This window comes from Lasioglossum baleicum, chromosome 3 (assembly GCF_051020765.1).
Source record: "Lasioglossum baleicum chromosome 3, iyLasBale1, whole genome shotgun sequence".
In the NCBI taxonomy this organism is placed as follows: domain Eukaryota; kingdom Metazoa; phylum Arthropoda; class Insecta; order Hymenoptera; family Halictidae; genus Lasioglossum; species Lasioglossum baleicum.
In genome coordinates, this window is record NC_134931.1 from 2,492,237 (window position 1) to 2,505,204 (window position 12,968).

At 43.4% G+C, this 12,968-nt stretch overlaps 1 protein-coding gene across 6 annotated transcripts in view; it reads right to left on the reverse strand.

The window, feature by feature from the left end:
- Crtc (CREB-regulated transcription coactivator) overlaps nt 1–12,968 on the reverse strand; it is a 100,640-nt gene that overhangs the window by 81,849 nt on the left and 5,823 nt on the right. For 5 of the 6 annotated variants that reach the window (XM_076420006.1, XM_076420008.1, XM_076420009.1 and 2 more), the window contains exon 2: nt 5,759–6,010. The exons of the other annotated variant lie outside the window; for it this stretch is intronic. In XM_076420006.1, coding sequence (XP_076276121.1) covers nt 5,759–6,010 — 252 coding nt within the window. The remainder of the gene's footprint in view (nt 1–5,758; nt 6,011–12,968) is intronic. 6 annotated transcript variants of the gene reach the window in all.

A 12,968-nucleotide genomic window follows, 5' to 3' on the forward strand; every position in this document is an offset into this window, starting at 1 on the left:
CTCGAATCTCTGTCTTCATTTCTATTCAATTAATGCTTCTCGGACGCTCCTCGGCTGAACGTTTTAGATTCTGCTAAATTTTCTTGTCGCTCTGCAACTGAGTCGTTACTTGACGCGCTCGCTAATCCGCGCTTGAACAATCAAATTGATTCAATAGCTCCTATGGAGACCTATGGAAACCCTGGGAAATTCATTTTTTTAGTAAAACTGTACTTGTCACAGTTCTACACATTTTCTTATCTGTGGGCGGGTAAAGGAGTATCAGAGTACCTATATGGCACGTGTATTTTGTGAGTCAAATGGACGAGACGCACGTCACCAACTACCGCGTCAAAGATCTAATTAAATATATTATGGTTTAAACAAGCTTTTCTGTTCAACTAATATGTGCAGACCGAAACAATTTCCAAAAGCTGGACTAATTTACCAGTCTCTCTGATAATGATAATGAATTAACCAGAATTTTCCGAGAAGCGTGCGAGGGTGCATCGAGGAAAATTTGGCGGTACAGCTAACAACCGCGTTACGTAAATCCGGTTCGATTAGCGAACGACGGATCGTCGGTAGAATTTTCCGTGACAATCTAATTCGCGAGTTATCCCGGCACGCCTGGCCCAGATTACATGTTTACAAGAGTTTCGGGCCGGTTCCCCCCGTACCGTCTCGCGGGAATGACACGCGGACACGCTCTACGAGGAAGCCTAAGTGGTATCCTCAGCTGTTCGGAATAATTTTCTAATCACCGGGCCCGGACAGCGACGCCTGCTCTTATGCAATACCATAAGACGTTCGCTATATAACGTGTCTGTTTTACTCGGTCGGAGAAATCCGTTTTCGGCGACGAATCATCGGCGCGACCTGCTGCGTCGTCAGCTTGCCACAGGTCGAAACAATGTGCGAGCCGATCGGACTTCGATCCGAACTCGCAGCTCGTTAAAATTCAATCAAACCGGTTGGTCGTGTCCCGAAGGTGCCAGAGGCGATGTGAATCTTCGACCAAACGATTCCGTCAGACTTCTTTTCGGTAAACGCTAGAGACACTACCTACTCCTACGCAAACGTGTCGGGGGCTGTTGCCCTAATTGAACGTCGCGCAACGATGAAATCGTGCCGATCAGAAGTCGTCGACTCGGAACGAGACCGTGGAATGTGCTTCGCTCGATTCTCGTCGTGTGCGACTTCAATTAGGACATTGTGTCATGCATGATCGTGCAGAAACATCGCAGAAAAGAAAACGGGGTATGCTCTGGGACTTCGGTGGCTCCGAGAGAAGTTCGTTGATCGCTGTTTTTGGCGAAGCGGAGTGGTTGCGGCGGGTGATCGGTTGGGGAAAGGAGAAGATCGTACAGGATCGGTGATAAGCAAGGTTTCTTCGTTGATTGCAAGAGTCAGGATAATCGTTTCAGTACATCGGAATAGTACATCCACCGTCTTCAATCGTATCAATGTTTCAAAATGGGTGGCAAAAATGACTTCCTATTTGTCTAGCGATGGAAGAGGGTGGCTAATTAAGGAGTGCACACAGGTGAAATGATGGAAGAGTTCGAATTTAGGGAGCAAGGTATTCGAGTTCGAATAGAAACGAATTTATTAGGTGTACAAATTAATCCGTGGTCCGCATCAAAAGTTGTCTGCATCGATTGCAAGGGACAGAAACGAAGTTGGAGAAATTGGAGAAGAAATCATATATTGACGTCTTCGAATTTTTAAATTTTCCAACAATTCTGAATTTCATCTACTCAATTTTTCTATAACTACATAAAGATCCGCACAGTATAATTTCCGACAGTACAAACGTGTTTAATGGAAAATGAACTACAAATTCAAGAAGAGCAACGAATCAGTTCGTACACCGGATATATGAACGAAGACAGAGAGAGAGAGAGAGAGAGAGAGAGAGAGAGAGAGAGAGAGAGAGAGAGAGAGAGAGACGAAGAAATGTACGAAGAATGGAAGAGCGATTTCAGAATAAGGAGCAGAAAAGGCAAAGGCAACGCAGAAAAGTGCACGGTGGAAGATTAGAAAAAGAAGAGCACGCGAGTAGAAAGATAACAATGGGTTCAGAGAGTCTACTCTGCTGGATATCGATCGTGTTCCGCGAGTTCCGTGAACGTGGCCAGCGGTGAACGGTAGATCTCGATCGCGAGACAGAGAAATCGGAAGAAGCGGCGCGTCCCGAGCACGGAGAAAAATCTTGAAACGTCTATTTTTACACGGCGACTGGAAATAGTCGGTTTTAATGAAAGGAGGCACGCGATCGGTGGCCCGTACGTTGCTCCAGTCATGACTCACGCTTCGAACGCGAACCCGCAACAAGTAGAGGTCCCCCCTAATATCCCCCGTAATTGATCGCTCCGATCAGCACCGCCGGGATTTTAATATCACCGATTTAGGGCTTCCACCGTGAGTCGTGAAGCTCCATCATGTCGGCTACCGAAAGTATCTTTTCCCGAAAAACCAGCGAAACGGAGTCCGAAGGAAAACAGAGAGGACAGAAACTGATTATTCGAGCGGAACAAAAGGATCTGCAAACGGTGGAAATATACTTTCCTCTTTGTGTACCCGAAAGAATGTTAACTGTAATATCGAATACAAATAAACGATAAACATCGTGAATACAAAGTGGAAAAAGTGTACTCGCCCGTGAAATTTCACTCGTCGCTGTAAGCACGATATTTAAATAATTCAAAGAAAATTTGCTGAAAGTCTTTGTAGCTCTCGTGAAGAGAAAGGGGTGAATTTTCCGGGGAGAGAACTTTGTTTGAGCTATGAACTGTGAGGGGATCGTTCGATGATCGAGCACAAGGATTTCTGAAGGAGCTGCACTATCCTGGTACATACATGTAGCCGATAGAAGTCGACGGGGAGTCGCGATGGTGGTGGCCAGCGGTGGGATCGAGTTTCATACAGATCGCCGTGGATCAATTAATTCAGCAGCGATGCTTGATTCCGTTGCACCGATATTTCTGGAAGCTAATGTATCTTTCATGCGGCTCGACGTGTGCTTCCCCCGTGCACGTTGCTGCAACAATTCCGACCGAGAATCTTCGAAGAAGCGTCAACTCCGGGAAGCACACAGTCCTAAATGATAGCTCTTGTCATCGAATACTTCCTACTCGGTGTTGTTCTTCGATCGATAAATCGAACGACGTAGTAGAAAATAACTGCTCGATGAAACATTACTATTTTAATTATGTCAATCTCGAATTTAGCTTACGAGGTCGAATTTTTCAATTTTACAGATTTAATAATGAGCTTCGATCGCGGAGCGATGTAGAAATGGATGTAGGTTAACGCGTGAAATGGAAGCATGAGATCCGACAGGAAATGTGACAGGAAGGAGAACAATCGTCGATACTTTGTTATCATATGCAACTGGGTCTAACGAAAGGTTAATAATCGAATGATCGGTTTGCCAACGCAGTGTGGGAAACTCGAGCGATAGCATTTCGTTGCTCTTCCAAGAATCTCTTTTTTTTTAAAAAAAAAAAACGAGTGTCTTCGCGGCGGAAAATTAATATTGAAATCGAATTCAAATGTTCATCGTGCGCGTATATTGCTTTAACAGCACTCTCAGCTGACGCTCCTGTTGATTAGGCGCCGCGTACGCTCGCCTACAAGATCGATTCTCGAAGTCGAGTTCCCGGGAAACGAATCTCCGCGCTTATCTCTCTCGACAAGCGATCGATCAACTTTTTTTTCCTCTCTCTCTCGTACCGCGAACAAGACCACCCGGTATAGGTGTCGGGGATTGGTGCGCGCACGCGAAACTACGGTCTTCAATGGGAAAGTTCAAACGAAGCGACACTTTATCGTTAACTTCATCAATTTTATCAAAGCAATTACGATCGGGCTGCCGGTTAAGTCGTTAATGCGTTTGCGGTAAACGTTCTTTGATCAAAGAAATCCCTGCGGAGCGTTGCTTGCTTACAGCTGCGTTACTTCCGGACCAATGATTTCCGAAGAAGTTGCTCGAACTATACATACCCACCGATTAAATCACAGTTTGCCGTTCGGGATTTAATGTACTTGTTCGAGTAATTAGTTCGCCGGGCAAAATCGTTTCTCGGATAGAAGGTTCCGACGCGAGATTGCTTAAATTAATCGAAAGAGAGAGAGAGAGAGAGAGAGAGAGAGAGAGAGAGAGAGAGAGAGAGAGAGAGAGGGAGATCGATTTATGCAAACGAATGATGATGAAAATAGAGAAAAGAGTGGTGAACTTTGAAGAGCATTAAACAATTTTTCAATCGATCGATCGAAAGTTACAAAGCTCTTACGCGGTTTACGTCTATTCCGATACCTATGTAAATCATTCGGTGATCATTAGACCGCGGAAACGTAGACGCTTATGAATTCATTTACCGCAACCGGAATCGAAACAAAAAAACCGTCTACTCTGTTAGCAGTTGCGGCGGATTACACATAAAACAGAGGCCTCGTTAGACTTTATGATACTTTTTACCGCGACGAATACCAGGTGCCTCGTGTCAACCGTAAAATCCGCGGAACGATGACTACGTGTCAACTGTTCGATTGAACACCGACTGCCAACTGCACCAGGAGCACACTGGCTCGACGAAATTAACCCTTGAGCGAACTTCAGAAGCGCAACTATTCGCTTCGCTCGTTCAATGTCTTACTTTACTGGATCGGCGGAGGAAAATCGAGTTTGCTTCGCAGTGATAGAAACGCTGCGAGGTAATGGAAGATTAAAATCATCTGAACACTCTGCTGGCGGGAGAGTTTCACTGGAAACATATACGAAACTGAGAACGAGGATTCTTCGAGGAAGAAATACGTAATGGACATCCTCGGAGATTTCGCAACGTTCTCGCAGGAACATGAACAAGTTTTTCAAAGAACTATAGGGACCACGGATTAATACGAAATTTACTGAAAGCGATAAAAATGTTTTAGCTTAAGAAAATTACAAAGCGCAATCTGCTTCGATAAAGGAATATATCGAATCAATTTCCACGTAATCAACTTCATAATTTCAATAATTGCGAGATGGAAAATATAAAACCGATCATTCGGCCGGCAGTGGTAGGTTAACTTGGACGGGTTCCAGTGATAACTTCGAATTGAAGGCTGTTTAATTGAGTGCGATGAACAACTTAGTCTCTAGATGAAATATGTTTAACCCTTTGCACTCAGAGCTGTTTTAATTCAAAAATTAAACACTTATTCCAGCTTCGAATAATTCCATTTTACATGATTTTTATCTTTTCATGGATCTGAAATTGATATAATACCTCATACATAAATGTTTAGTGGTTGGTTAGTTCATGGCTTCTGAAAATTTTCACAAAAGCGTAGAATATAAAATTCGACAGGAATTCATACAATTTTTATTTACTTCAGATCTGCAAAGGCTGCTATCACCGGAAATAGAATTCTATTTTATTCCACTTTCCAAAAATTCTATCGCAGTCTATTGATTAGATAGCAACATATTTTTAATAATGTAAATGTGAGTCTGAGTCTCCAACCGAGTGCTAAGGGTTGAAAGAACGAATGAACGATCGTTCGGTATGTGAATGCGAAGAGGAGACGATAAAGTGATATGTACGTAGGAAGATGTCCCCCGTCGCTGGCCACTGGTGGAAGGGAGCGAGACAATGTGTGGGTGTGTTGATGGGGTTGTGTGCGCAGAGGGAGAGCAAAAGGTGCGCAACAAAAGAAGACGAAAGGATATACTATAGAACAGCTACTAGACACAGCGAACTAGACTCGGTGTTAGATGGGCAAGTTATACCTTAAGGTCGATCGAGTGTAGAGCGGCGGTGTGCGTCGATGCGTGCTCTTTCGCGTCGTTCCCGCAATTCGCGTTGTTGTTTACGTTCGGCAGAGAGCCGCCCGGCCTGAATTGATTCACCAGGTTAATGTGCAGGTGTTTCCCGCTGGACTGCGGTGGGCTGGCGCCGGCACTCTGCACGGACAGCGGGGTCTCCAAAACCCCGGATGATCCCGTGGGGCTGGCGCCCACCGAACTGCTCGCCGAGGCGACCTAAGCAGGTCCATCGTTCATACCGTTCATGCTGCCGTAGATCGCCGCTTTCTCCTTGCACACATGCACCTAGATCGTCAAACGATCCGTATATCGCTTCGACGATCCACGGCAACCTCTCGTCCTCGCACCCTGTGTACGCGCGATAACGCTCGAGTCATTTCTCTCTCTCTTTCTCTCACACACACATACACACATTCATTCTCTCTCTCTTTCTCTCTCTTTGCTTACTTTTTGATCCGCGCACACAGTGGCGCGGTGGACGAACCGACCAAGACCGTCAAGAAAGCAATAGTCATCGGACGGGCTTGAATCGGTACCGAAAAATAACAGTTCAACCCTAGAACTCCTGAACCTACGGAGTTGCTTCTCTTGCTCGACAAAATTTCATCAAATTATTCACTGCCACCTTCGACATTGCCAATTTCGGTTTGACAAAGATATATCATTAACAATATTGAATATCTAATGCTCTCGGCGCAAAGGTTCGACCAATTGTTACTTTTACAAAGCAATTTTGCAAATTACTACAGTTTACGCCGAAAGCATTAGATATTCAATATTAACAATAAATACGATCGATATAAGCATATAATATATCATTAACCCCTTGCGCTGTGATTCAGTTTACGACGATACGCGCAAGCTTCTAGAATAGATAATTATTATTATCGGTAACAGGAAGATAGAATTTGATTGCGGTTTTTAAAGAAACTGAGAGTTGTATGTGTTAATAATTTTATAAAGCTGGAAACGGTACGATGTTGGTGCAGTTTTGCATTCAACGTCCCAATTTTTGTCGCAACCGTACATGTTTAATTCGGATGTTACAAGGCAAGGGGTTAAGAATACGGATTGCAGAGACTCGCAAAGAGCCAACCCGACCGTTCAAAAAGCAAAAAGTAAATTTCGAAGCGTTCCAACAATCGCGCACGGCGAGACCGTTTCTCTGCGAACGCGAGGAAACGATTAGCCGTCCCGCGATCGATCAGCCGACCTGTACGGGACACCGTACGCAGGTCACGATAATAGAACGCGATCTGCAAGAAAGTTTCCATTTCCTCGAACAACCGTTCTAATTGCTCCGGGGATTCACGGGAAGCGCTCGGCGAACTTCCACTCGGAAATCAATAATATTCAGAAGCTCGAACAATTGGTTGCGCTTCGGAGCGCCGGGTTTCCGCGTGAATCCGCGTAAATGCGCGGAACGTGAACGTTCGATTAGGGGATGGGGGATGATGGGATACGACGTTGTTTCTTCGGCTCCTCGGCTCACGATCGTTCTCGAGGATGTCCCATGCACGGGTTGCGTTTTCTACCGCAACCTCGGCATTCCTCCTCAACAACGATTCGATAAACAGGTTCTTATCTCCGTCCTTTTCTCCTCCTCTCTCTCTCCGACTCTCTGTAACTTGTTCTCTCTCCCTCGCTCTGACTCTCCCTCTCTCTCTGACTCTCTCATGCACACTCGGTTTCTCTCTCTCTCTTTCTGTCCCGTGTCCTCATCACCGAATTCGTTCCACGGCGGGATTCCAGCGCCCGATCGATCCGGTCGCGGTCGACCACAGAAATTTCGGAGACTCGTAGACAAATTTTTCGAGGAATGTAACGGGACTCGTGAAAGGGTCCCGGAGGATCGTACATTGGCCTCGGAGATCGAGGAAGATCGTGCGAAATTTATAGAAATTTTTATCGCTATCCGAAATCTCCGAGTACCGGAGGACGAACGCGTTTCCGTCTACAGTGCTGCTTCTACCGTGTATCGATTACGAGTCGCGTGGAATTACCGTTGTGTCGCGTTGTACAGGGTGTCCGGTGAAAGTGTGCACCTTTTATCGCCGTATAGGACGCCGAAGATACCGAAAAGTTTCTTGAAGGCAGTTAAACGGCACGAGCCGGAAAACTTTCAGCCGAAAGTTTGGTCGAACAATTTTTCCAAAGAACATCGAGACGAAAGTAAAACGGTACGTGTACGAGCCGCGGAGTCCTAGCACGTTTGCCACTTCTTTCAAATTGTAAACTCTCTGTTGTAATTGCTCATCCGCGAGGGTTACCCCTTTGCACTCGAATGGGCTTCTTTCTGGGAAGTGGTACTTGCAAGATCTACAGCTTTCGTACCAATCAAATTGCTAATTTAACCATGCCGGCCGAATGACCAGTTATATATTTTTCATCTTGCAATTATTGAAATTATGAAAGTTGCTTCCATGGAAATTGATTCGAGATATTTCTTTGAATAAATAGAGCCTTGTCGTTAATCATCCTAAATAGAATAATTCTACCCAACGTCTAATATTTTTTATCTAAAGTGTGACAAGGATAATCTAAAAGAAGTCTCCCAGTGCAAACGGTTAACGTAGTTTTCCCTCGGTTGACGACCGACTGCGAGCATTCAAAACATACGAATTTCGGTTCGGTCGAAAGGATTGCGATCATCGTGCGCCACCTGGAGTCCCGAACAATTCCGGTTGCCAACCATAACGGCACGCGCTGCGCGATAAACGCAGAACGGTCTGCGTGTCTCGCGAATTGCATCACTTCTGCGGTGAAAGTATGTATGTATGTACCCGGTTTTTCCCGCTCGGATACAACCTGTCCGCCGGTTCCGAGCCACGATATCGGTCTCGCGAGCTGGCTCGTTCAACGTTGTCGTTTTCCAAATTGGGGAGTCGACCTAGAAATCCTCGACCTGATCGAACGTCCAAATCGAATCGGTCGATCGTTCGCGATTCGAAGGAGACTCACTCGGTCGAACAAATCGGTTGATCAAATTGCAAGCTAGCCTGTAACACCGTGGCCTTTGGTTTTGGTTCGGTTGAACGGGGAAAGCGGATTTTTGCGTACTGCGTCGCCGTTTCTGTTCCGCGCACGCGCCACGCTCCGTTCCTTGCACCGGTCGTTGTCCTATTTCACCCGAACACGCTCCGAGAAATTGTGTTTCTCCATATTTTTTAATCTCGCGGAGTGTTTCGATTCGCCGCGGCGAACGCTGCATGGGTTCACATCTTTACGTCCCGCCCAGCGACGTTTAAACTAACAAGGAACATCACCCGGTTCCGATGAAACTTCGCGTTCGCGGTTTAGCCGAAATTATTCGTCCGGGCTTAGGGGGTGAAACTACCTCTGGAAAGTCCAATCACCCGTATATCCTCGGATTCGAGACGTTTACGAGCGAAATCCCTGCTTTAGGATAGGTTCTCTCGCAATCCCTTAACACTAAACTGTTTCACAATGGTTTTATATTATACAATTATTGGAATTGTGGAAACTAATGGACGAAATGTGTCGTTTCCACGATGTCGACGAAACGATGCTATTGACGTATCCACGATGAGATATATGTATATCTCGTGTATCTTTATTATTGATATGCAGTGTTTTATTTTTAAGACATTTTATCGTTGGCGGAAGGTAAATGATAAATATAAAATACTCCGTGTTGTACACAATTATACAAGATGTAGATGATCTAATATCCAAAAATAGAAACCGCAGAAAAAGATCTCGTCCAACAGTAAAAATTGTAAAAATTGTTCCGTCACATTATGCATTTCACCGTGCTTTCAAGCATTCCATACAAACTAAAATTTAACATTTCTTCCGTCCTAGAATATTTTTTCATTGTGAATATGAAATTGATATAACACCTCATACAATAATTAATGTTATAAAAACATAAAACATTAAATGTTTAGTAATCGATTAGATACCAACATATTTAATAATGTAAACAATATTTTGAATAATGGTACAGCAATGTCTAGTGGTGACTGACAAGGGAAGGACCCCATATATGGATCCCTAATGATGTCTGCAAAATATTAGGTGTAGTTACTCGATAGTTTCAAAGATATAAACAATTGAACTTTCGTACCTTGTTGATATACCATGATTTGCAGCTCAAGTTTTCGAAGTTCCATTGTTTATATCTTTAAAACTATTGAGTAACTACACCTAATATTTTGCAGACATCATTAGGGACCCGTATACCATCGTCTCACAAAAGATTATCAAAATCGAAGTCGAACACTTGGGGTCCTTCCCTTTTGAGTCGCCATTCGAGTGCTAAAATAAGGAGTATTTTATATTTATCATCTTTGAGCACCTTCCAACCAACAATGACATGTCTTAGAGATCGATTACTTGTGTCAAATTTACAAAGAAAAACACAATTCGAACACAACAATGTACCAGATATTATTAACGTTTGAAAAATAATAAATATGGTATCATAAGTTTCAGCAGAATCGACGCTCGAACGATGATCCCGTGAGTCGCTCGTGACTTCGCTACTCCTACTGTTTTCGATTCCACTCTCGTTTCCATTGGAGAGACGAACGTGCGCGCGCTAGCGTGTTACGCATCGGTCGATTCGAGTGATTAATCGCCGCATCCGTAATCGTTATCGAGGCCGTTAACGGTGCAGTGATTCAGAAGCCTGCAGTTTGTCCGTTCGATTAAAAAATCCCGGTTCGGATCATAGATCGTGCTCGAGCCGCGTTAAACCGCGTCCCCACGTGGCCGGCGCGTGCCGCGACAGAAAGAAAAGAAATTAATTTATCGGACAAATAGTTTCGATTACAGGTATCAGCAGATATCGATTATTTCGGAGATGTGTTCGTGCTCGTATCGAAAAACCACTGGTCAGGAATGTCGAAGAAAGCGTCGGGTCTGCGTTTCAATCAAAGAGCACGAGGCAGAAATGTATCTATTACTAGAAACGAAAGAATTCTCTCAACACAGTCTTTATCAGTGATATCAGAAAGTATATACTTTGATGCTATGTACTTTGTAAGGAAGTTTCTCATAAAGTTTGCACTTTCATTTTAATGAGAATGTACGCGAGCGGAATTCTCGGATTACGCGAACGTCTGAAAGATTTGCGTTTACGTTTGCCGTTATCGCCGAGGAGTCAGAAATGGCCGGCTCCGACGAAGATAAGCGAACAAAAGAAATGTTTTCTTTCGGCAATAAGAGTGCAAAGATACGGGAATCTCCGGACGGATAGGATGCACAAAATTTTCGACCCTGCTATCTCGAAACGGAGAACACGCGACTCGATCGCCTCACAGTCCACGGGTATATCAGCTTCCCGACGCGACGGTTCCGTGCAACGCGCGTGCGGAAATCACCCGGCACAATGTATGTATGCAGAACATTCGACGAATTCGTGACTCTCCGGCTGGCAGCCGCAGTTTTGCAATTTCGAAATGCAAACATTCGCCGGTTCAAGTATTTCTCGGCTGTGATCCACGCCTTTGCCAATTCCTGAACGAGTTCATTAAATGGTTCTACACTGACTTGTCTATTCATTTATATTTACGATCCCGGGTTCCCAGATCTGGATATTATTAATAAATAAAAATAAAAATTTTCTACATTACAAACTACGTAATAAGTAAAAGATGATACAACGATGTTATGAAATATTTCTCAGCTGTGATCCACGCATTTTCCAATTCCTAAACGAGTTCATTAAATGGTTCTACACTGACTTGTCTATTCAATTATGTGTACGATTCCGAGTTCCCAGATCTGGATATCATTAATGGACTGCGGATTTTTATGCAAAATAAAAATTGTCTGCATTACAAACTGCTCAATAAGTAAAAGATAATACAACGAAGTTATGAAATATTTCTTGGCTGTGATCCACGCCTTTGCCAATTCCTAAACGAGTTCATTAAATGGTTCTACACTGACTGGTCTATTCATTTATAATACGATCCCCCGGGTTCCCAAATCTGGATATTATTAATAAATAAAAATATAAATTTTCTACATTACAAACTACGTATGTAATAACTAAAAGATAATACAACGATATTATGAAATTATTGGAATATCCACGCTGTTTTGAATGTCGTCTACTAATTTTTGTGAGAAATGCATAAAATCCGCAGTCCAGTTATTAAATAAAAATATCCAACCCGAGTATATTTTCTTTGCCACGATTTTCGTATTACCGTCCATCGCGACAACGATAAAACAAAGAAAATACACGACGGAAAACGTTATTTTTCTTTTGGAAAAACAATGGACACGCCTGGATCACGTAAAACGATTAACGTTGCAAGTGCATGTTTTCCCGACTGCACAAATACTCCGTCCAACGAAACGCCGCGCGAAGGAATTGTTTATACACTCTTTTATGTAACGGAGTGTATCGGGACGGAGAATTATGCGTTGCACAGATAGCCGATATTTCCTGTACAATGTGGGAAATAAAAAATTCCACGCAGTACGCTACGGTGAGCCGTCGCGTATTCCGATTCGTAATGAGACTTTCATTTTAAAAGCGGCTGGCGCGCTCAAAGGATTAATTAGAACCTTTTTAGTCGCGGGGATTACACCGCGTCCGCCGCGGGGAAAAATCTCGCTGGCCAAATCCAATAATTTCAAGGGAATCGGATCATTTTTCCAGAACGTTCGAGGCCTCCTCTGAGGTCGCGTGCTCCGTTACGGAAGGAGGCAAGGCGAGTCAATTTCGGAAATGACAAAGAAACTAAATGTCCGATCGAGTTGAGGTTTTCTATTTATTTCAACACGTTACAAATAGTGATAGTGATTTGAACTTCATTCACGTCGTGATCGAGATTTTTTAATCGAGAGTGAATTTGCTCACTGTCATCCTAATTCTTCATCTCGACTGAATTAGTTCCTGTTTATAAATACATCGATTAGCTTGCATGAAAATGTCTGCATATAGCGTAAAAAAATCAAGTTACCTTTTCTGTACGTAACGTAAATTTACTCCATTTAATGATACGAATAGAAAATATTCGATTATCTTTTCCGTTCCTTATTGCAGTATTTAAAGAAGAAAAAAATTAATTCTTCCTCTCGATTTCGAAATGGTAATATTTGTTTAAATAGTATGAAAGTGCAGATAATTTCTTTTATGTGTACGTATGTATACCTATGCTACGTATAGTAAAGTTTTACAGAATACCAATGT